General features: G+C 44.2%; 1 protein-coding gene across 1 annotated transcript; it reads left to right on the forward strand.

Moving 5' to 3' along the window:
• The first annotated feature begins 995 nt into the window (after positions 1 to 995).
• Positions 996 to 23,570, forward strand: CKMT2 (creatine kinase, mitochondrial 2). Its single transcript, XM_032674961.1, has 11 exons — positions 996 to 1,014; positions 6,030 to 6,103; positions 7,901 to 8,058; positions 8,741 to 8,939; positions 9,935 to 10,030; positions 11,486 to 11,707; positions 14,084 to 14,169; positions 16,098 to 16,221; positions 19,689 to 19,823; positions 20,165 to 20,290; positions 23,337 to 23,570. Exons 3-11 carry the CDS (start codon positions 7,907 to 7,909, stop codon positions 23,454 to 23,456), a joined length of 1,260 nt encoding a protein of 419 aa, XP_032530852.1. The 5' UTR covers positions 996 to 1,014; positions 6,030 to 6,103; positions 7,901 to 7,906; the 3' UTR covers positions 23,457 to 23,570.
• Positions 23,571 to 25,101: the final 1,531 nt, after the last annotated feature.

Consider the following 25,101-nt stretch of genomic DNA (forward strand, 5'->3'; position numbering starts at 1 on the left):
GTTTCCAGATGCACTGATCTGGACTGTTTCATTTCTAATTATAGTGGTAGTGCATGGCTCTCATTAATCCAAACAAGCCATGACATTCTGGGGGAGAGATGTCTATGTTTTTGAAATTTTCAAAGATCTGAGACGTGAGTTTAGGAAATTGCTATGTATAATTCAAAGAATATTAAATGTACAAAGGAAAATGGATTTTGAAATGTTGGATTTTTAAAAGCTGCACAGTGCTGGCCTCTGTGTTCCTCTGTCAGCCTTGGTACATGTTCAGCTTTGGTTAGAGCAGAGCTAGGTGAATGACATTGATTATTCTTTCACGCTTTCCAAACAATTATGTGTTATTTCTTACAGTACTTTACTGCTATGTAGCTATAATTCTAAATGCAATAGAGTAATAAAATAATAGTAATTCTTAATGGGAGGCTTTAGATACCCTCCTTTTACATTTGATGGGCTCCTCTGCCTTACAAATAGTCGAGAATTAATGTTGTAAATTAAGAAATAAAGGAGGGAAAACAGCCAAAATCACCTGCTGTGATCTCAGCTCAGTGTCTGGTTCCCTGCTCTGGCCTGTTTCCACATGGGATTCAAGCAGCTGGAATTTCCCTGCTCTGGATGTTTCTCAGGAGATGTTCAGGCAGGCAGGACTTGACCTTTCTCTCTCAGCTGTTCCTAAGTTGGAGCGTGGGGGTGGAGCAGCATCTTTTGCCGTTTCCCACCTGCCTGACCATTTGCTGACATGAACACTTTCCACTTGAGAAGCATTTGAAGGGTGATGTTGCTGTCACCCCACTGCTGCTACATCCTCCTTGTGTCCTCAAGGGCACCCCTGTGCCAGCAAATGCCACTAACGCAGCAAACTAGGATTGGCCCCTGCAGCAATTATTTTCGTTTCCCACACCTCCTCTTCCCCGTCTCGTATTACCTGAGCTTCTCTCAGGGCACCAACTCGCTATTCCTTTTACACTCTGGGCTCGCTGCAGGCAGCAGGACGTCCCTACCTCCAGCTTCAAGGTCAGTTTAACTATGTATGTATTGGTTTTGTAGCCTCAAAACATAGCATTTCAAGTACAAGGGTTATTAAATACGGATTCAAAGTGCCACAGGATGTGGTGTTCATTTGGCTATAATTTATTGACTTGTATAACCACTTGGTGCAGGGAAATATTTGTCAGCCCCCCACTGTACAGCTGCTTCAAGTTATGGAGTCAGAGGGTTGTTAAGGCTGGAAAGGACCTCTAAGATCATCAAGTCCATCTGTTAATGCTGACTCTTAAGTAACAATTTTAGTAAGGGAAAAATAGGATGTGTTATAAGTTCAGAGTAAACATCTCCAATTACATGAGTTTTTTGTGATTTTGATTGTAGCTCTCTGCACTGCGAAGATGAGAGGTTTATACTGCAAAATAGCATCAGATGGGCTCAGAAGGGTGAGCAGTACCTGCAGCTTGGCTGGGCTTTGGCAGGACAATTTGGGCTGCTGGGTCTCACCAGGTGGGATCTGACCAGCCAGATCTTCCACTGACAGAAATCAAAAATCATGTTGTTGCCAAGAGGTCATTGTCTGATCCATGAAGAGTTGCAGCTTTTACCATGTCTTCTCTATTCATATGAATCTAGTCACAGATACACAGCTTGGAATTTTTTTCTTAATTAATATGTTTTTATAACCATTCACTGACCTCTGGCATTGCAAGGAGAAAAAAACTGAAATGTAGTTGATTTTTTTGGTAGAGGTGTTCAATGCTGTGATTAAGGCACAGTTAGAAGTATGTCTGCACTTGGAGCATTGTTTCTGCACTTTTGGAGGCTGTATCTGAAACCCACCTGAGTCAGAAAGGTTTGAGTGAAACTACAAAAAAAATCACCAATATTGCTTTATGAGATCTGATGTTTTAATTTGCATCTTATTCTCTGAACCTGTAAGGTGACACAGCAAGCCAAGAGCAATGTAAACTGATTTCTGGGCATCTAAAAATGGTCTGTCACGCGTGTAGTGACTCATGACATTTATTGCAGATATTTCTAAGGTGCCAGAACCTTTCATGGACGGGCGAAGAAAACTTTCCAATGGCACCTGTAGGCTTTAGCTTGAGCTAAGGATGGCTTAGAGGAATTACTTCTCAAATATAAAAGGCCAGCCTCCTTCTCCCTCCAGCACATGGAAGTCCAGCTCCCTGCAATGATACCTTTGGCTAAACAGCTTAGTGGTTTAAGACATGCATTTACATCATCTGTGGCGCTGAGCCTGTGTGAACTTTAGCTATGACTGCCATTCCTCCAAAATGTCACTCAGGATCACATGGTGTGGCAATTAATACCACTCTGGACATGGCTCAAATATTTTGTCTTGTTCTATTTCTAGAAATGTCACTGTAACCCTCTGTACCTTCCTCCCTTCTGTGTTAAAATCACATGTGATGCCAAGTGTGAAATTTAGGGTAACCAATACCTGTGCTCAAATACATCCAGAGAAAAAGACAGCTTCCTCGTTAAAAGAAGTTCAAGAAAACCAAGAATTAATGGCAAAAGCTTTTTTTTTTTTCCTCAAATATTAAAAGTAGTTGTGAAGTTGGGGAGTTCATGGGGTTTGAGCTGGGGTTGCCCCTCTACCTTAAGGGGTGCCTGCAATCCTTTGGGCTGTTCATCAGCCAGCACCAGATTTGCAGTAATGACTTCTTTTAAACCCTGCTGATGGCTTTTCTCTCTACTTTTAGTGCAAGGTGGCTGATGCACATATTAAAGTACAGTTTTAAACCAAAAATACACTCCTGGCAGGGTATCAGTGTCCTGAAGGCTGGTTACAGGTCGCTGAACACGTCTTGGGTCTTGGGGCAGAGCAGGGGGATAAAGGCTGTGACCTCTGTGACCTTTTGGACACATTTTGCTGATTCAGTGGCCATAACTCACCAGGCATATGGGAATATTTCCTTGGAAAAGCCAATGCTGATTTGACTCTGAATTTGTTGACCCTTCATTGTGCTGGTGAGGTGAGAATGAGGAATGTGGAATGAGAAGACCTTGGTTTTGCACGCACTGAATGCCACATGCTGCAGTAGCTGTTTCTTTGAGTCGGTGTTTTGTACAGAATTAACCAAAACTGTGCCCTATAGGAGGGAACCTGGTGCATGGAGGACACACAGCAACTGTTTATGGGACAATTGCTCTGTATTTCTCCTCTCCTGTACAACAGTATTTTTGCTTTCTCTAAGTGATATCACAAGTACAAATGACCTTGGAAGTGAAAGTTTAAAGGACTTTCTGCCAGTGACAAAATCCAGTCCCAGAGGTACTGAGCTGTGCTTCATGTCCTGGTCTTAGGCCAGAGGCATCTGTAATCCTGGGAGTGCACAAAAGGCATCCAAATGAGTAATTATGCGCCAAGTATTCAAAGCATGAGCAGACTGAGATAACAAGGGGAAAACATGCAAGGCAAGTCGTCCAAACACTTTAATAAATAAAAATAAAGATGTTACGCTCAAATACCTGGAGCCTTCAGAATGCCTTGCAGTATACTTGAATAATAAGAAAAAAACCCCAAAACCATCCATACATTTACCTGTAGAAAATATGCCTGATGCTGAATATGAGCCAAGACATCTGACCTTCCACCAGTGAAAGGGTGCCCAGCTGTGAGCACTGTGGAGGCTGTGCTACCTGCAAAGGAGAGGGACACAGACAGTGCAGGTGCAGAATGACAGCAGAGCAGCTCAGCCCTGACCTACACTGAAACAGCTCAGTTTAGATCACATCTCTGAATGTGCCAAAACCCCTATTCATTAAATTATTAATAACTCTTAATGGGTCTATCCATTACATTTTGGAAAAATGGTCTTATTACTACAGATTATTATATACTACTATATATTATATCATTTAACATATTATTATATATTATATCTATTATCTGAGTGACACATGATTGAGGTCTTGCTATGAGTCCTAAGAATCTTGTTAAAATCTATTAAAGAATTAAAATCATTAAAGCTTATACCGCAAAAAAGGTGTTGTGTCTAATCCCATAGAAATTAGACCTCATTTGGACAAACTGAGAACTAAAAATCAGTGCATGTTTAGTTCACAGAACTAAAAATTAGTGCATGTTTAAATGTAGCTAATTCTGTCTAAAACAAAGTCCAAATTCTCATAAGGCTTGTGGCAGACAGAAAGAACTTGAAATTTCTGAAAGGTTGATGCAATTAATGCGCCACTTAGCACAGATAAAAGTTAAGTAGAAAACTATCAATGATAATTGATAAAACATTTAAGAATGTTTTATTGGTACCTTCAGAATCCCACAGCAGAGGAGAAAACTTCTTGGCTTGTGGGGAAGCATTCCAGTTTAAAGAGAAAATGAAAGTACTAATAAAAAAAAATAAAAATTGATGGGACTGATGCAGGCTTAAATTAACCAGGTTCCTGCTGTTGCAGACAACTCCCATCACAGAATCTTACTTGGAAGCGTATTTATGTCCTGACTGGAAATAATTCCCTACTGAGTGATGACTCCCCAGAACTCAGGGGACTGTGACACCCCAAGTGACCATGACCTGTGGTCCCCAGGGCTGGTGTGGTCTCCAAATGCTTGAGCTGTTTAATGGAGACATGCTCTGCTGCTCACACTCTGGGTCCTGGTACGCTACTGGTTTGAAAGGACAGTTCTGGTTTTGTGAGGATGTTGAGGATAAAACACAGTGGAAAGAGTTCAGGGCAGAGCCAAAGCACAATTAGTAAATATGAAACTTGATTAAAAAAACCTGACGTAGAGACATGAATTATTAAGTAGCTGCATGTGGCACAAAAAATGCATAGAAATTTCTGCAACAAATTGTTAAAAGTAATAACAAAGGCCAGAGATTCAAGCTGAACAGACACATAGGACAGAAATAAGAATTTTATTTATTTTTTAACTGCGTTGATTAATCCTCAGAACTCCTATATCGCCTCCAGACCATGCTATCTCTAGATTGCTTTGAACACAAAACAGATGCTTTCCTAAGGCAGGTGTTCTCCTTCCAGCGCACCTGGTCAGATCAGGAAAGCACTAGATTCCTTTCCAAGGGTTAAAACTGATACCTCAAAAAATTATTCTGATCTTGAGACAATATTCTTTCCCCTTTCCAGCTGCACCATGGCAGCACTACAGACACCCATGAGAAAATGAGTTTTCTATCATGGGCACATGGGAAGACACTCAGCAAAAAGAAAAATGTGCACTTTCATTTCTTAGGCTGTGCAGTGGTTAAATTTCCCTGGTGAAAGTGAAATCTTTGCAGTGGAGGCTTAAAGATGGTCTGTGGTGAAACCTGAATTACAGCAGGGTATTTCTGGTAAATTGCTCCTAGAAAAAACATACTCTAATCAGAGGTACTGATGGTGCAAACCCATTGTAAGGGCAAGTTGACAATTTCTGTGGGGGAAAAACCAGCTGAATCTGTTAATGATTTGAGGTCAGATTTGAAAAAGAGCTTTGATGAGGATTTTCTCTTACTTTGAAACCATTTCATTCAGACTCTCTTAAAACGAAACTTTTAAAATGCTTGTTTTGAAGCAATGCATTACTCAGAAATCATGATATTTTGTGAAGAGAAAAAAAATTGAAAAAAACCCCAATGCTTTCCTATCAAGTAAAGTTTCTTATTAATTTTGTACCCCCGTTATGTAGAAACTGTTTGCTGAACTTAACTACCTGTGCAAGGCACAACGATTTGTGCTGCAGGACTATATACATTTATATTCAGGACTAGAGCCCACCCTTGTGGCAAGAGGTGTTTATTGAATTAGGAGTCACATCACTTTGGTAAAAAGGATTACAGTCACCCTTCCACAGCACTCAAGATGATGTTTTCCTCTCATTAGGAATTCTAACTTTCCTGGATCCTTTGCATTTGACAGTCATAAATGATGGCAATGCCATGCTCCAGTCAGAAGATTCTACCTTCAGTTGCAGGAAGGGACATGTAGTTAGGCACTACTTTTTTAAAAAAGAGGGGAAAAAAGCTTGTCTTACTCTGATTTATTTCTTTTAGGTAGACAACCTGCACAGTCTGTGGCATCTCCAGTGTTGGAGGCTTTTAAGAGCTGTCAGAGAACTGTTTGTCAGGTAAAGTAGAACCTGCCCCAGGGTAAGGGAAACCTTTTAAGTGGTCCAGCAATGCCAGACTGTCCTAGGGAACAAGGCATGCAGCCACGGTGCAAGATAACTTTACCAACAAGAAAAATACTTGAGATAAGGGACATTATTTAAACAGACAGTAAAGCTGAGAGGGTTTGCTTTAGGGATTAAAGCCCAGCAAGGCACACCCAGTCAAAGATAGGCATAAACCAGAGTGAGGAGGGGGTTCTCTTATTCATTCAGCAGCAGCAATGTCCCTTAAAGTGACACAGGATTCAGAAGCTCCAAAAAACCCAAGCTGGTGGAGATGCTGATGAGTGCCTGGGGTCGTTAAAGTCATAAAATCATCATCTGCAATGGGATTTTTATATGGCTTCTAGTTTTCAGGACAGGAATTTGACTGGCAGCCAGTTCCTTGTTATAAAGATGCATCAGTGAAACAGGGCTGTAAATACACAGGGCTGCTGTGAAAATACACGTGATGTTTCTCAGATATTTGGTTATAACAACAATAGTTCTGTTCAGATTAGTCACAAGGAAATATTTCCAGAGTGTAAGACAGGGATGCTGTACCGTGAAAAGGCACAAGAACCACCTGCTAAACACACAGAAAAGAAATAATCAGAAAATCTCCATCAGAACCCCCTTATTTGACTTTTATTTACAGTCAAACATTCTCCCACTACATTTTGGGAGGGAGAAATCTTGTTGCAGTCATGAAAGCCTATCCTGCAGCTCAATTAAAATGAATTAATAGATTTAGGGAAATTCTTTCAGTGAAAAAATACTAAATATTAAAATATCTGTCAATTTCACTCAGCACCTTTCTCTAGAAGTGAAGTTAAATTAACTGTATATTGTGTTTCAAAGGCATGAAGGAGAGAGAATGAAAAAATTCAGATATAACATTGCTTAAAAACAATAGAGGACATGAAACAAATGACTCCAAACTTAGAATACATCCATGTTTCTCATCTTACATATGTGACTGATGGAGAAGGAGGTATTGCTTTGCAATAGAAAAAGCAGCAAGAAGAGAAGATTTTTTTACCAAATGAGAAGATAAAGATGCAACATTGCGTTTGTCTTTAGATATGAGTGGGAAAGATGAAGAAGTAAAGGGTTTGGGTATAACTAACCCAGATCTACATGAAAATTATTGGAAATTAGAACTCTTATTTTACTGGAAATAAAACCAAATGCTTTGAAGTGTTTATTATTACCTCCAAAACTACATTGAAGAGATTGCATAAAGAATCATATTTTAAAAAACTTTTGGAAAAACAACTGAAACAGCATATTCTGGAGGAAAGGTTGTGTTTACTTGTAAATCTTCCATGCCCATTTCCCAAAGATGATTTACCAGAGTCCAGTTTTAAGAATAAGCTTCTGTCAATTATACAAATTGTAATTGTAAATTTAGATTTGTACAATCGTGGAATTTATACCCTTTATTTAGAATGGAGTTACATCCTCCTAAGGAACTCACAATTGCCAGCACAAGTAGTTAAATTCTGATTTAGGAGGAAAAAATGTGCACAGAACATGCCACTTTCTTTGCTAGACTTAGAGACCTCCTGTACTCCAGACATAATCCCAGTAGAATTAAATAGGGAAAATACATCTGTGAATATCAGCAATTTTTATGAACATTCTTGATAAGTGCAAACCAATAATAAAAACAAATTTCTCCTCTTGCAGAACTGTGGTGTGAGGTGAGGGTTCATTTGCTGAGGGCATTGTGCAGGGTCTGGTGAGCTGACTTGAGGCTGCCTTCTCTTGCAGAGAGGAATGGCTGGCACCTTCTGCCGTCTGCTGGCCGGCCGTGCCTCCACTGCGCTGTTTGCAGCCGCAGGCACAGGGGTGCTGACCACGGGCTACCTCCTAAACCAGCAGAATGTGAAGGCTGCTGTGCAGGAGAAGAGGAAGCTCTTCCCTCCAAGGTGAGGACGGGGGGACAGGCAGGGAGCTGGGCACAGTACCCTGGCCATGGGTGTGGGAGAAACACTTTGCCCTTGGGAGGAAGGAGATGGCTGTGGAAGTGGCATGATCATCATGTGGTCTCTCCAGGGGCTGAAAAACAGCATCCTGTACGAATATCTCCAATTTCAGATAGCACCAGCAATGACCTTCAAGACCAGCCTAAAATTTTTATTTTCCCTGGCTTAGTACACCATGCAGCTTTTGTGCAAATACAATGCCATTAAACCAAACCCTGGTATTGCAGAAGAAGAGCTGCCCAGCAGCCAGTCAGATGGGCCCACTGGTGTCAGTGAGAGCAACTGGGCTCCAAACTACAGAGCACTTCAGCTAAACTGAATTCCCTTCCTGCTTGAATAAATCAATGCTGGAGTTCTTTTATTCCTGAATAACGGTGTTTTAGCAGAGCTTCAATGGAGCTTAGTACACTTTCAGAGCTCATTGGGATTCATTTTCCTGATGGCAGAAGGCAGTTTGTGGGGCAGTTCCAGCAACCAGAATCTTCCTTCCTTCCTAAAATTCAATGCAACATATAAACAAAGAATAGTTTTAATGTACTCTGAGTGTTGTGTTCTCTGTAATGAAGCAGCCAGGGTCACTGTTAAGAGGGAACAGGTTAATGTCTCCAGGCTCTTTCACCCCCAGTGCAGACTATCCTGACCTGCGCAAGCACAACAACTGTATGGCTGAGTGCCTCACCCCCGGCATCTACTCCCGGCTTCGGGACAAGATGACCCCCAATGGGTACACCCTGGACCAGTGCATCCAAACCGGGGTGGACAACCCTGGCCATCCTTTTATTAAGACGGTGGGAATGGTGGCAGGGGATGAGGAGTCCTACGAGGTAAGAGGTTTCCACAACACTGTCATGTTTGGGTCAGTTTTCGTGGTATCCTTTCCCATTAGATGAAGACAGATTTCCAGTAGGGTACATGTTCCAAAGACAAATTATATCCCAGAGGGTACATAAGGGGCAGAGCATGTGCATAAAGATGGTGTTTTCCCTACTTTTTCACATTAGGAAAAGTGTGAACATAAGGTATTGCTACAGGTGCACTCTCTGCTGCAACTGATACTAACAACATATACCTACTTGGCACCTGCTACCTGCCTCCAGCAACTGCCCTCCTTCATACAACTAAAGTTAGTTTATGGCAAAGCTATCAAATTCTAGGACACAAAAATGAATGTAATGTGGAAATCACACTGTGGAACAGCAGAGGCACAAGTGAGACAGAAACATCATCTGTGAAGTGCCAGGCATTGTTTCATTAAGCCACAGCTTTTGGACCATGAGGAAGAATGAAGACAGTTTATTTAACTCTGCAATGACAAGAGGAAAACAGAAGAAAATGCTTTTTTTTTTGACCACTGTGTTCTGCTTCCGTCAGTCTACTGTGATGGTACCTGTTATTACACAGTCTCTTAACAGTATCCCAAGCACTGGGCAGCTGAGGGTGGATTGGGACACCTGCCATTCTGGACTGTCCCCTCCTGGGGTTTGGTTTGCCTGTCCAGATAAACCATCACTGCTTCTTATCTGAAAGTGAAGCGGTGGTTGGTGCTGGCACACCTGAGCCAAATGACTCTGACCAGAACTGGTATCCCATGGCAGGGAAAACACAGGGTATTCCTGCATGACCCAAAACCAAGAGGCAAGTGGCTGGAGGGGCTCTAGGTGTGTGTTCTGGCTGGTAATACAACCCAAACCCCAATCTGGTTGTCGCCATATTCAGTCCCTGTCTGTGGTAACTACAGGCAGGGACTGCTCTGTCTGGAGCTGGTGCATCAAAGCATTTCTGTGGTGCAGACTCTTTCTAGATTCTCTTGAATCTTTAGGTGTTTGCTGAGATTTTTGACCCTGTCATTAAATCGAGACATAATGGCTATGATCCACGGACAATGAAGCATCACACTGACCTGGATGCATCCAAGGTAGGGTTGAAATAAAACAATGAGACAATAACAGATCTGAGCTGCTTATTACAGTGATGGTATTGTATGCAACAGTACCTTTCTTACTCCTGATCCAACTCTGAAGACACCAGCTTTATGTTTAAGGAAAGTGGGATACCACTCAGCCCTGTCAGCGGCATCTCTTGTCCATAGCAGGGACTCAGTCCCAGCTGAAATAAGCATTTGGGCACTGTAGGTCTGCTCATGAGCTTACAGATCACAGAATCGTCATGGAATGGTTTGGGTTGAAAGGGACCCTACAGCTCATCCCGTTCTTCCCCCTGCCATGGGCAGGGACACTTTCCACTATCCCAGTTTGCCCCAAGTCCCATCCAACCTGGCCTTGGATAGTTCCAGGGACGGGGGAGCCACAGTTTCTCTATATTCCTCCCAGGATACCTATCCTTGCTTCCACTCTCCGTAGGCTTCCTTTTTGTGTCTGAGCTAGACCAGGAGGTCTTTGCTCATCCACACAGGCCTCCTGGTGTTTTTTCCTGACTTCCTCTTTGTTGGAATGCATCACTTCTGAGGTTGGAGGAGTTGATCCTTGCATATTACCCAGCTTCCTTGGGCCCCTCTTCACTCCAGGGATTTTTTCCATGGTGCTCTAACAAATAGATCCCTGTAGAGGCCAAAATCTGCTCTCCTGAAGTTCAGGGTAGTGAGCTTGAACTTCAGCTGATCATTGTTGCAAAGGGTGACACCCCCTCCTCAGCTCCCCTGTCTTCCTTCCCAAGGAGCCTGTATCCTTTCATTCCACTCCAGTCACGGGAGCCATCCCACCACATCCCCTTGATGCCACTAAGATCACAGCCCTGCAGGCATGAGCAGACCTCCGAGTCCTCCTGTTTACTTCCTATGCCACAGTGTGTTTGCACAGAGACATTTAAGCTGGGCCTCCAATGAAGTCGATTTACTGGCTGACTTGGATGCAATTTCTTGGGCTGGAAATCTTTGGATAATCATCTGTGTAAGGGTTGGAATGAAAGGAGTTTAATCCAATATGCCCACATACATGTGGGCAAACCTGAACTGCATCTTAACATTTCCTTTACAGTTCAACTACAGCCTTATTTTAGGCTTCCCTCTTCCAGACGATCTCCCCCACCTCGTTTCCTGCTTTTGCCCATATCCTTATTTCCAAAAGCCACCCAGGTTCCCTCATATTTTGGGACCACAAAGGATGAGCTGGTTACTCCAACATGTTCATCCAGCCAAAGAACCACATTGCTCCTAAAAACAGCTCCTGGTGCCTGAAACTCTTGAAGGACTCCTGGTGCCTCGAGTGCTTGTGACCTGGAGGAGAGCCCATAATGCCTGGGCAGGAAGATGCCCCTCTTTTTGTTGGATGGGGTTTGGATTGCTTTAACAGTGGACTACAAGATGTGTGTGTGTGTGTTTGTGTGCGAACTAACAGAGCATTCTCCCCCTCAGATCACCCACGGGCAGTTTGACGAGCGCTACGTGCTCTCCTCGCGGGTGCGGACTGGGCGCAGCATCCGTGGGCTCAGTCTCCCTCCCGCCTGCACCCGGGCCGAGCGCAGGGAGGTGGAGAACGTTGTGGTCACTGCACTGTCTGGGCTTCGGGGCGACCTCTCGGGCAAGTACTACAGCCTGACCACCATGACTGAGCGGGAGCAGCAGCAGCTCATTGACGTAAGTACAGTCCCAGTGCCAACACCGCCTTCACTCCATCTTCATCCTCCTCCGGGGTACTTGCTGTCCTGCATGGCCAAGGAAGGTAATCACAGTGTTAACCCTACAGTTAATGGCCTGCCAATATCCTCAGTGGAATAGTAAATCATCCAGGGTCTGTATTTTTGTGAAGCATGTTGCTGTGTAGGTCTGAAATGTGGGCTTATACCCCAGAGAGCAAGATCTGTGTCAAACCAAACACATGTGGCTGCTGCCACCTCTCTGGACAAATAACAAGATGAATTCAGACCTTTCCTGGCCATTTCCTTGAGCAAAGATTGATATTTTCTATATTGATAACCATTCTAACTAAAGGTACTACACTGCAATACATAGTATCTGTATTTTAGACTGTCATGGTGGGGGGCTTTGGCTGAGATTTCTTTATGCCAAAACTACACTAATTCTAATTTCCCAAAATTTGGCTGTACTTTCATTAATCTAAACTACACTAATTCTTATTTCCCTAAAATGGCTGTAGCCTACCGCACCCAGATGACCTTTTCCCAGTCTTGCTATTGTGTTTAAGAATTTGAAGGATCAGGCCCATAACGAGAGTTTTCATTGTCACACAGATTGAAACACAAGGATTTTCACCATGGATTTTGTCACAGCATGTGACATGTCAAACAAAGCTTGAAAGTGCATTTTAAATATCCAAAGGAATGGCTGTACCTTCTTAGCTATATTTGTGGCACATTAATCCTAACATCAACCAAAAGGGAGCTGATGAAGTAACATAACTATTTATAACCTCAAAATATGTGTCATAGTCTGGATTAACCAGCAGTTAAGAATTTAGGTAAGGTCAGTAACTTTTTTAATTGAATGTCCTTGGTAATATGTTTATTGACAAGAGGTTGGTAAGCTATTGCAGGTTTTATTTCCTTGCCTTACTCAGGAGGACAGGCTGAGAAAGCAGAAGTTGAAAAGTGGAATAGGCTTCACAAATTCAGCATTTTACCTTGCTTTGTTTAGCTTTATGCTCACAAAAATTTATAGAAGTCAGGGCATTGAGTGTTATAAGCTCATATTTGTCCCTTAACTCACACCATTCCTTACCTCCTCCAGTACTTTAGGACCTTGAACCCTGGATCAGACTTTGTGCCAGGCTTTCATAAGCACCATTTGATCTCAGTGAGATCAAGTTGATCTCAGTGATACCAAATCAGTGCTACATGACTGGTTCTCAGCCCAGAAGGCTGAGTATTTTGCAGATCTGGCCATATGCACATAAGGGAAACTAATAGCTCTTTTCTTGCAAAAAGGGGAATTTTTCTTTCAGGAAAAAGCATCGAGTGGAGCCAGCTGAGGAAGGAAAATTTGTGTCCCTGTGATGAGCAGAGAGATCTCTATACCTTTGCTTTCTGCATGGTTGGAGTTCTGGCTGCACCATGTCCATCACAGGGTATTCAAAGGTGAAACCTGAAATTCTCCATTAAGGCAAAAAGATGTAAAGCATATTGATGTGTCTACCATGTCATACGTATTCTGGATAGCTTGCCTCACTACTCTTAGTCAAACCTGAGATTTTAAAAAAAATCAAAACCAAAACCAATACCCCCAGCAACGCCCCCCCCCCCCACCACCATTTGATATGGCAATACTCAAGGAATTAAGAACTAATAATTTTTCAGGACACACATGAAAATCAAATACTTATTTGGTCTGGGGAAAAAAACCCCCAAGAATCCAACTATTACTTTAAAAAAATTGAAACAATTTGGAATGTGGTAAGTTGGTAGCATAGCAAGTGCTAGATTTATTAAATCAGAAATAGTATCTCTGTTAAGGAACAGAATGAGTCTCTGATTCCAAAAGGTCAAGATTAACACTGGTTTAATTCCTATCTTGACTTCATGCTCAGAATAAATATCTTTGTGCCAGAGAAGTAGCACTTTTTCTGAGGGTTTTTTTCTGTCATTAAGAACTCGTTACCTTCTCTTACTTACTGTAAGGTGTGTATGTGTGCAGAGAACCCCTCTGGATCTGGCAGACAGGTCCCTCCAGAGTACCCTTTGGTGTGTCCACGTGGTGTTAGGTTCTACCTTCCAACCCTCCCTACCTTTGAAAAACACTTCTGGCAAAACATGGTCACTGTACCCATGTTGGTGAGAATCTGCAAGGCTCAAGAAAATCACCTGGGTAAAGTGCTTTCAGCTTCAGGCAAAGGAATCAGGTTCACAAGCTGTACTCTCTTATTTGCCTGTGCTTCAACTGCCTTCACATAAAATGTATTGGACAGTGTTGCACTGCTCCCTTGAATAAACCTGAATTTTGTTTTATTTTCTCTCCCTCTCTCTCTTTCTCTCCCTTTGGCCCCGTTTTGGCGCCCAGGATCATTTTCTCTTTGACAAGCCAGTGTCCCCCTTGCTTACATGTGCTGGGATGGCACGTGACTGGCCAGATGCCAGAGGAATCTGGTATGTTGTGTGACGTGCAGGAGCTTGTGTGTGCTTTAAAGATCATGTTACAAACTTTCTTGCTTGTCCTAACCTTGCAGCCACTCTGTCCCCATACTCACTGCGTTTCCAGTTGGTTTTTAAGAAAAAAAGAATTTTAATTCCCAGGGCTGAAAGTAACTCTTTCTTTCCAAATAATCTGGACAAAAAGGAGATAGGGGAGTTGAATTTCCTGTTTTGTTCTAGGTCTGTTTCTAACAACACATTTGATGCATTTTGTGCCCAAATGCCGTATTTTCTGTGGAGATAAAGGGATAACAGCTCTGAGATGAGTGCACACACCCACTAGGAGAGGATGGGGGAGGCTGTGCAGTGCACAGCATCTGCATCCATCCTGCTGTACTTCTAGGCATTACTAGAGGCTTTAATGCTGAAAAATGAGGCAGAAAGGATTCTGAGGAATCACCTAGCTGTGAAATCTGATCAGCAATGAAACCCAATGACCTGCTGGAAAACTGTGAGGATTTTTTTATTTCAACAATCTTCCTATTAGATTCAACAAGATGCAGGTTCCCTGGTCCCCATCTAAGTCTGAGGAAAGGGAAAGACTAAAGCTTGAGGCACATAATTCACTGTCTCTACAAACAAACAGGAGAAGGACCAGTAATTTAATTTCTATCCAGGGATCTCCTGAAAAAAACAGACCTGTTTTTGGCTTCTTTTACATGTGAAATATCATGTGGACTGGGAAAAAAATATTAGTGTGATTGGAAAGTATTTCTGTAAGTAACATTTTGAAAACCTGCCTTCTTTTGCAAGAAATTGTTGTCAAAAAGAATAAAGGTTCTGGAAATCATTTTGCTTTTAATGATTATGATCCTGTCCTTGTTATGGGCTGCAGGACTATTCTCACCAACATCACCAGCAGCAATGGCATGTTTGTTAAAGCAGTGAGGCGACTTGATTAATTAAAGGGTGAGGTGAGCCAGGCCAAGCTCAGACTGTAAAGCCTTTCTGTGAGCATTCGTACGTGACTGAGGATGAGGTGACTGTACCCCGAGTGACCCAGTGTCAGGGCACAGGATGTTTACACCTCCTCAGTGTTGCACTGGCAAACTCCAAGTGCAAAAAGGAAAAGGAGACACAGCAAAAGACCAGTTGAATGTCAGGCTCTCAGTGAGCTTGAACTTCCACTTCATGTGTCTCAAGCCTGGTGATATTTCACTGTTGGCACAAATAAGTCTGATCCCATCAATCACCTTCTACATGCTGTAGAAGGGCTGTAGTAGGAGACAGGGAAAGTGGAGAAGAATCCAGGAAAAGTGACCTTGGGTGTGAGACAGCACTTAACAAAGCTGGCTATGACAGTCCAAGGCAAGAGAGGGTTTTCAGGTGTTTCTACCTTGACTGACAAACCAGCACTATCTGGGAGCAGCATCTGCAATCCCTGGACATGGCACTTCACTGATGCAGCCATCCAGTGCTGCCAGTTGACACAGGGAGCACTGGGATTTGATTTAGGGGAAAACACAATTCAGTATGGACATATTGCTTGGCCCCTAGCACCACCTAGGTCTTTGGGTTTTTCCAAGAACAATAAACCCCATCCCTGGTGACAGAGGATGTAGGGCTTGGCTTCTCCCTTGGCTGCAACCCCCCAGCTGTGCTCATGCTAGAGGACAACACATTTTCCCTCACTCAGCACTGCAGCAGCATGATGTGACCTGGAAATTGCTTCAGCTGTGCCCAAGAGACCTGTGTGTTGCCACTGGCATGAGAGATCTGACAGTCAAATCTGCTCAAATCCCTCACCATATAGAACAAAGTTATTTCTCCACACTTAACATCTCTGCTGCACTGAAAGACTATGATAAAACCAAGACTATACAGAGCTTTTTTTAAGGGCTTGTCTTTTAAAAGACACTCTTTTTTCCTCCTCTCTCAACCAGGCATAACAATGAGAAGACATTTCTCATCTGGATTAATGAAGAGGACCATACCAGGGTGATCTCCATGGAGAAGGGTGGCAACATGAAGCGGGTGTTTGAGAGGTTCTGCCGTGGTTTAAAAGAGGTAGTATCTCAGTGATTTTATTATTCCTGTTTATTTATTGCTGTCAGCACTGCTCCCTGTGGTTCACACTGAGCTGACATCTCAGGGAGCAGCAAAATGGAGTAACACCAGTCCACACAGCAGTTAAAGGACGAAACAGGGGCAAATTGGTAACTGAGTTGTAGGGAAAAACAAATAAATATCCCCTTTTTTTTTTACCATTTTGGGACTGTGGACTGTGGAAATTCATAAATCAAGCATTTTACTTGGATTGCTTGATTTGCCTGAATGAAGAATTTATTTGGCCCAGCCTCCTGGTTCTCATTTCTGATGCTGGGAGATGAGTGGAGGCTGCTGAGGTTGTGCACAGGACTCAAGGCATGACCACTTTTGGGGAGATATGGGTTTGTGATTAAAATACTAAAAATCAATAGCCAGGAATCCTGGATTTTATTCTGGTCTATCTATTCACAGTGACAAAAAAGGTTTCATGAGATGGTGGTTTAAAACAGTTTTGTCCAGACAGTCCAGTTATGACTCAAGCCCTGTATACTGCTCTGGGACAGAAAATGTTGATTTAACAGAGAAAGTGGACTTTACTGTGCCCCACGGGCAATATCATTACACCCTTGAATGGTTTGGGTTGGAAGGGACTTTAATGACTAACTAGTCCCAAGCCCCTGTGTACCTGTTTACTTTGGCTGAACGCCAGGTGTCCACCGAGACTGCGCAGACTTCCCCCCCCAAAAATGGGAGACGAAAGAAAAAAAAATGTGAAAAATGGGGCTTACCAAGAAAGAAAGTTTATATTTACATGGAGAAAAAAGGAAGAGACTAATAACGCTACAAACACACAGGCAAAGGAAACTAACAGTAAAAATTCTACCTCCCTCACGGAGCGATGTTTCGGACAGATGTAGCTGCCTAAAGGGCCATCTCGGAAGAAGAAGAAGAAGGGCCGAGCAAACTCTTCCTTCCCTTTTATAGCCAGGCTGACATAACATGGTATGGAATATCCTGTTCCTCCCGGGAAAGGGAAGTGTTATTTAACGACACAAACCCACTAGACCCTGCCATGGACTAATACAGCTATGTACCCCTTCTTTATCACTTCACAGCTCTCAGCCAAAAAAACCAAGGCTAAATAGGGACAGCAGGAACTACAGAGTCTTCACTGTGAAAGCAGAGGATGCTCAGAGCATCCATGGGGAAGTCTGAGTATGGAGTGGGCTTTGGGGCACAGAAAAACAAAGTCACCTGACAGGTGCTCCTGTGCCATCAGGGAGGTGACTGAGCCCTGACCGGTTCCCAGGGCACACCTGTAGGGCTGAGCAGTGCAAAGGAGGTGGCACAGGTGACACAGTTTGCCGAGGTTGCTCCCAGCTCTGACTCCACCACTGTGCTGAGCCCATGGTGGTCAGCAGAGCAGCACCTGTGGACCTGACCAGGTGTACCGGGTTGACCCTGTCCAGATGTCAGGTACCCACTAAAGCCACTCTCTCACTCTCCTTTCTGCAACTAGACAGAGGAGAGAGAAAAAGAAACAGCTAAGGATTCATGAGTTGAGATAACAGCTGGGAGAGGTCACTTACTGATTATCTTCATGGGCAAAACAGACTCAAAGTGGGGATATTATTTAAATTTATTACTCTCAGGATAAGAGTCAAAGAGTGAGAAATAAAACAGATTAAAAGCACCTTCCTCCCACCCCTCCTTCCTTCCATTTTCTCCCTCCTCCCCCCCAGCAGTGCAGGGGGATGGGGAATGGGGGTGATGGTCAGTTGTTGTTTCTGCCGCTGCTCAGGGAGAGGAGTCCTTCCCCTGCTCCTGTGGGGTCCCTTCCACGGGAGACAGTCCTTGATGGACCTCTCGAACGTGAGTCCATCCCTCAGGCAACAGTTCTTCCCAAACTGCTGTCCTGTGAGTCACTCCTCCATGGGGTGCAGTCCTTCATGAATGAGCTGCTCCATCGTGGGTCCCCCACAGGGGTCACAAGTCCTACCTGGGAAAAATCTGCTCCAGCATGGGCTTTCCTCTCCACGGGCTGCAGGTTTCCAGCAGGACACTGCTCCATCTTGGGCCTGCCACAGGATCACAGCCTCCTTCATGCATCCCCCTGCTCCAGCATGGGCTCCTCCATGGGCTGCAGGTGGGTCTCTGCACCCTGATGGTCCTCCATGGGCTGCAGGGGCACAGCTGCTCCACCATGGTCTGCACCACGGGCTGCAGGGGCCTCAGCTCTGGTGCCTGGAGCACCTCCTGCCCCTCCTACACTGACCTTTGTGTCTACATTGTTATTCCCATGTTCTTACTTAGCTCTTCCCTGGCTGGAATTTTTTCTCTGCAACAATCTTCTGTTCTTAAATATGTTATCACAGAGGCTTTACTCTTACTCCTGATTGGCTCGGCCTTGGCCAGTGGCAGGAAGTCCATCCTGGAGCTGGCTGGCATTGGCTCCATGGGACTGGGGAAGCTTCCAGCAGCTTCTGACAGCTGCCACCTCCATAGCACCCCCCCACTACCAAAACCCAGCCACAGAAACCCACTACACCAGGCAAAGTGGTCAGGCAGCTTTGGGAACTATCACTAGAACAGGTGTCTGGGGTAGGAAATCAGGCCTAGTTTCTCACCATCTGTTCTGTTGTACTCACACAATATAGAAATGATTTTAGAAGGCCATTTAGTCTGCATCCTTCTGCAGAACAGAAGTATTCAGCTATAATTGCAGAAGTCTTGTGAGCATGAGCTGGTTTATGCATCCAGTTCTCCTCAGGAGAAGAGAACTGAACTGAAATTGTATTTGGATTGCACAAGTAAACCTGGGAAGAGCAGATGGGTGAACAAAGTACCAGCCTACTCAAAGGTCAATAGACCCTTGTGATTTTCCTGCAGATAATTATTTTACTCTCCTGTCTAATCTGGTCAGAGACTTACTAATGAAAAGCATTATGTACAAGCTGTGTCTCCTTATAAAGGAAGTGTGGCTGTTAATACTGGACATTTAGAGGCCAGGTGTCCTCCCCCAGGAGTCAGGGCATCATCTTGAAAATTACACAAAACTCAGGTTTAGCTCCTTGTTTGCTTCATAGTGTTTGAGTCCTTTGGGATTGTGTGTTGCAAACTAGCTCCAAAATTACCAAGTTAGAAACAAATGGCAAAAGTCACAATTCTTAGGTACACATGGCTTCATGAGCTAAGGCTTCACAAAAACACCAGGATAGGGAGCTTTGTGATGAAGTGGCAAAGAGTCTGCAAAGTGGTGGTCATGAGAAAATGACAGAGATACCAAAGGTACCTGGTGAGTACAAAGATTTTTGTCACACCTAAACCAGACTGGACCCAGGTGTGAATTCCTGCCACTCCACTGGTGTTAGTGAAGTTCATCAACACAAACACATGGCAAGAAGAATCTCAGCTACCAGCAGACATCTTGAAATGAGACATTTGCATGTTGCCCTTTTTGCTTTCTTTCTGTCTTGCTACCATAGGTGGAGAGATTAATTAAGGAACGTGGCTGGGAGTTTATGTGGAACGAGCGTCTCGGGTATGTCCTGACCTGTCCTTCCAACCTGGGCACTGGTCTGAGAGCTGGAGTCCATGTGAAGCTGCCCAGGCTGAGCAAGGTACGTGAGTCCTTTAAAAAGCTGGTGACATAATTCAGCTCTTCTGATTTATAAAGGAACAGATGAAAAATGACAGCTCATGGCAACTGCGAGTTAGCAGGATGCATGTAATGTACGTTAAATTGAGCACGCTTTAATTCTGCAAATTATTGTCTTTGTTATGGAAATTAATGTGCTCAGCAGGAAGCTGCCAGGATGGGCAGTAATCCAAGGATGAGAAAACTCTCCACCGCTGCCTGTCCCTCTGGTAATGCTGTTAATCCATGGATCACAGCATGGCAAGGACATGGTATGACACACACACTGACAGGCAATAAACTCAAACCTGTTTCTTGTGACAGGATCCCAGGTTTCCCAAAATCCTGGAGAACCTGCGCCTGCAGAAACGCGGCACTGGTGGAGTAGACACAGCAGCCGTGGCTGATGTGTATGATATCTCTAACCTGGACCGCCTCGGCCGCTCAGAGGTAACCTGTCTTTGTTTTGTGGTTTTTTTCCTGATTTTTCCCCTTGCCTCCACCGGCAGTTTTTACTCCTGATTAATCTGGTCTAGTGGAAATGCTTATTGAAAGAAAAAATTATTAATGTGCATGAAGGGCTTGACAAATACTCCTGTTATGGCAATGAAAAAAATCAACCCTGACCAAGTTGCACAAATGTGATTTGCACCATGCGCTGAAGACCTCTGTGAGAGTATGCAGGTGCTGGAAAGGAATAGGGATGGAGTCCTAATCCACCCAGGGAATCAGGCACTAAAGCAAAGCTTGGATTAGGGTGTTGTGTTCCTTTCACTATTGTCACGCACTTCCTCCATAGTTACACAGCAGGACAAGGCTTTCACTCCACAATAACTAAGGAGCTGGTGCCTTCTTAACATGTCCTGTGTGGTTCCAAGCAGAGGACAGAGGAGAGCTAGGTTTAAATGACAGCTAAGTTTAAATCAGGGCAAAGAGTTAATTGCCACCCATGAGCCCTCCCTGTTGGGCTGCAGACCATGATGAGATGGGTTTGTCTCAGACATTTGCTTCTAAGCCATTTCAGTCAGAAGGAGCATTTGTTGTGCCAGAGCATGGAAATGACCCTGCAGCCTGGTGCTGCTGCTGCCCTCCTGGGAGGCTCAGGTCCCACACCTCATTCCAGATTCATGTTCAAGTGTTCTATAAAGCAGAACAGCTCCCAAGAGCAAAGCTAATGAGGACAGGGCAGAAAGAGCCGTGCCAAAGAGCTGCGCCCTCCTCCCACCAGCTCTGAGCCAAACCCTCCCTGAGAGGCTGTGGCAGCTGGGATGCAGTTTGGTCCTGGTGTTGCAGCCCAACACCCAACCTGATTCTGGGTGAGTTTTCATAGCAGAAATATAACCCAGGGATAAAGCACCCAGTCACAACTAGACTCAGCCCAGTCCACAGCCAGCCAGGTGATTTCCCTTCCTCACTTTCCACTGGGACAGAGCCAAGGCAGGTATCCTGAACTTTCTTATTCAGAGGTGCCCTTGAATGTCTCCACAACCACGGGGAGAAGTTTGGAGGTTTTAAATTTTGAAGTTTGCTGTAGGCATCTATGTTCCTTTGGATCTAGAACAAAACAAATGACAGTGAACAAAATAAATAAGAGTGAAATACAATTCAGCTGTACTATTTGCAAAAACAGTCTGTGACAAAGACATCTATTAATACCTGAAACATCATCATTTGTGCTTTATATTAAATAACATCAATGACACAAAAGGATTACACAGGATGATTAATTGAGTCCTACTGACTGACAGCCTAAGCCTACAAATTCTTGCTTATCTGAAGATTTCCTCTGAAGTCAGTGATGCCTCCTACAGCAAGGATCCAAAGAATTAAGCCAACAGATAAGACACAATCCCTACCTTGAAGAATCTGAAATCTAAATAAGACAAGACATACTCAAAGGGATAGAAATGTTTTATTATAAGATATAATTTTTTTAGTACATAATAAAATAAATTCCATTGTGTGGTAAATGCTTTTGCAGAATTGGATTATGTTCCCAAAGCTGCAAGATAAAATTGTTTGTATTTTTGCTATATTTCAGTTACTGGTCAATGCAAACTTAATAGGAAATTTGTTTTCTCCTCGAGGCTGCAAATTCAGGCCTCTGATTTCCCCAAACAGCTGGTCTGTAAAAGACAATAAAATGAAGTGTTAAGTCACTGAAATGCTTTATAGTAAAAATCCCTTGAAAATCAGCAACTGTCACAATAAAGAGACAATGGGATTTAGTCTTTGCATTCGGTTTTAACAAGCCAGTCATTAAAGGTTGCTAATGAACCATTTCATGAAGATTGAGACATAGCAGTGCTATAGTTTGCTGGCTCACAATGCCACAGGGCCTGTAGTCCTCACATGTCACAGCCCGTGCAGAAAGTCTGCTGGGGACCAGCTCCTGGTATTCTTCAGCAATTCTGAAACAGGTTACAAAGGCACCACTCTTCCTATCCCTCCCCTGCCCCCCACACATAGAATTACAAATTTTGGTGCTGCTCCTGCCTGGAGCTGATCCCACTCCTGCCAGTGTAAATCAGGAGTTAAAAACAAGGAGTGCTAGATGATGCAGAGCCAGCCTGAGTTCAGGATGAGTGCTATGCTCCAGAGATGTGGGTGCTGAGCCTGGCAGAATGGGGAGGACATTCATCCCATCAAGGCGAGGGTCATCTCCAGGGGAAGGACAGGGGAAGGACATCTGTGGGAAGGATATCTGTGAAGAAGGACATCCATTGGGAAGGACATCTGTGGGGAAGGACCTGGTTCTGAGTTGATGAGCTTTCTCAGGCAGCCTAAAAGGCCGTGGTAGTGGGGACATCCTCTCAGTTCCAGCCATGTGAAGGACACCCAGCAGCACTCAGGGCCAGTGGGAACCAGAGCAATGAGCCTCTGCCTTCCTCTCCTTGCACCAACATCCCTCCTAATTCATTTCCATGTCTCTGTGCTCATGTGAATGTTCCTGCAAGCACAGGGTGTTCCGGGCCTGGAGCTGGAGAGACCCAGCAAGGGACTTCAGTGCTTCAGCAAGACCTGCCTGGTGATGCTGAGTACACACAGCATGGTTATGTTCTCGTGCTCTTATATGGAGTGTGGGGAACAAGCTGTGCCAGGCATCCCTCCCCAGCACACATCTGGGGAGGACCCTCATGGAATCACCTCTGAAACAGGTCTCAGCTCGTGCCTAAACATTTTATATAAGGACTGTTGTCAGATTTGTTCCAATGGGAGCAGAGTTTGGTGGAAATAACTTTAGGGACCTAATTGAAAATTTCTGGTTTTGGGGTTCCAAACTTGAGGCAAACAGGAGAAGGGAATTACTGTGGCTTTGCACGACCCATTCTCCCTGTGCCACAGGGTGTGTGATCTCTATGCCGTGACGCTTCTCAGGGGTCACTTTACCTCACAGCTTTACCTGCTGTCGTTGCAGTACAAACCAACTTCCTATTCCTCTATTAACAGATGAGCTCAAGCTTCTACTACTATTATTTTCTTCTTGTTTTTGTAGGTGGAGCTAGTCCAGATTGTCATTGATGGGGTCAATTACCTCGTTGACTGTGAGAAGAAACTGGAAAGAGGTCAAGACATCAAGGTGCCACCTCCACTGCCTCAGTTTGTCAGGAAATGATGTTGCTGCCGATTGTAGCAACTGATGGTAAACTGGTGGCTGCCATTTTGATGGGAAGGCACCTCTGTATATGTCTGTATAAATATGTTGTGTAATAAAACACTACCTGATACCCAAGGTCTCCTCAATGCCTGGCTGTACTGGCAGAAACTGGTCTTTGTACAGCTTCACTAGGCTGCACCCATACAACCACCTCCCTATCCTCTCTTTGGGGTGCTGCTTCCCTTTCTTTCTTGGTTGGTGATAAGAAAAGTACTACTCCGGTAGTACTACTCTAGTTCTACACTGCACTTGCACTTATGGCCATATTTACGATAGCTCCTGTAAGCGCCCTATTCATGCCCCATGGCCTTGGGCTGCAGTCCAAAAACCAGGAAGTAAATCAGTTTGTTGATATCCTGCAACCCACATAACCCTGCCCGGCATGGACTATTCCAGGTAACGGGGACCTAGCTCAGCTGTCACTCCTCAATGTGCTTGAGGATTTGCTGACACATCTCCATGCTCACCACGATTTCATGTGTGAAGCAGCTCCATGGAAAGGGAAAACCAGCAGATGCCGACATCTGCTTCTTTGATTGCTTCTTTTTTCGCACACTGAAATACACTCAGTGTTTCACAGCCACCGCATTCAGAACAGCAGTTCACAGGAAGGTCTCTCAGTGAGTCATAGCTGCAGAGTTGTGGCTGAATAGCTGGGCCATAACTGGTTGCAAACTTTAAAAATCACAACTGGGAGCTAATTAAGAGCTGGATGGTGAATCAGCAGCTCTTGATAATCAGCAGCATGGTGAAAGCTGTTCAGTGTAAAGCAGGCTGGAGCTTCCATGTGACTGCTGGTTCTTCCTCATCTGTGCTGGGCACATTCCCTTACATTTTGCTACTGGCTTTCCAAATGGTGGTTAATAATAGTAATTCTGGGGGAAGGAGACTTCTGCTGATTTTACACAGAACATAAATAAGTAAAACTGGGAAGATTTCGGTGTTAGCTCTCCAAAGCCCTCATCTCAACACAAAATCTGTCTGTGAGCCAAAAGTGCTGTTTTCAGCCTCTACTTGCTTTACCTTTGCTGACTTGCAAACTGCTGATGGGCAGCAGCAGAACATCCAGCTGGCAGCCACTTGCTACCAGCATTCCTGAGAAGTTGTTATTGGAGCTGATGATTCTGTTGTAATGCCTTTACTAACAACCTGGATGATGAGGTGCATCTCACAGTCAGCCAGTTCACTGCTGGTGCTCAACAAAAGGGAGCAGCTGCATGCTGGAGAGCAGGGCTGCTCTTCAGAGGGCATATTACTGCAGAAATGGGCTGGCGGAAATTCCAAGGAGTTTCACAGAAGCAAAGAAGGAATTGGAAGAAATTCTTCCCTGTGAGAGTGGTGTGGCCCCAGCACAGGTTGTCCAGAGAAGCTGTGGCTGCCCCATCCCTGAAAGTCTCCAAGGCCAGGTTGGACGGGGCTTGGAGCAACCTGGGCTAGTGGAAGGTGTCCCTGCCCATGACAGCAGGTGGAATGGGATAAGCAAGTCCAGTTTCCCAACTACTGTGTGAAGTCTGTAGATATAACAGTTGTAATTGATTTCACTTGTGACACTTCACTTCTGAAATCATTTGCTGTCCAAGCAAAAACTGACTGGACAGACTCT

Source organism: Chiroxiphia lanceolata, chromosome Z (genome assembly GCF_009829145.1).
Source record: "Chiroxiphia lanceolata isolate bChiLan1 chromosome Z, bChiLan1.pri, whole genome shotgun sequence".
In the NCBI taxonomy this organism is placed as follows: Eukaryota; Metazoa; Chordata; class Aves; order Passeriformes; family Pipridae; genus Chiroxiphia; species Chiroxiphia lanceolata.

Excerpts from the sequence above, each read along its gene's own strand:
- CKMT2 (XM_032674961.1), top strand. The coding sequence starts at position 7,907 with ATGGCTGGCACCTTCTGCCGTCTGCTGGCCGGCCGTGCCTCCACTGCG. Across the intron at positions 11,708-14,083 it reads AGCAGCAGCAGCTCATTGAC|GATCATTTTCTCTTTGACAA; the intron begins GTAAGTACAGTC and ends TTTGGCGCCCAG. Across the intron at positions 19,824-20,164 it reads AGCTGCCCAGGCTGAGCAAG|GATCCCAGGTTTCCCAAAAT; the intron begins GTACGTGAGTCC and ends TTCTTGTGACAG.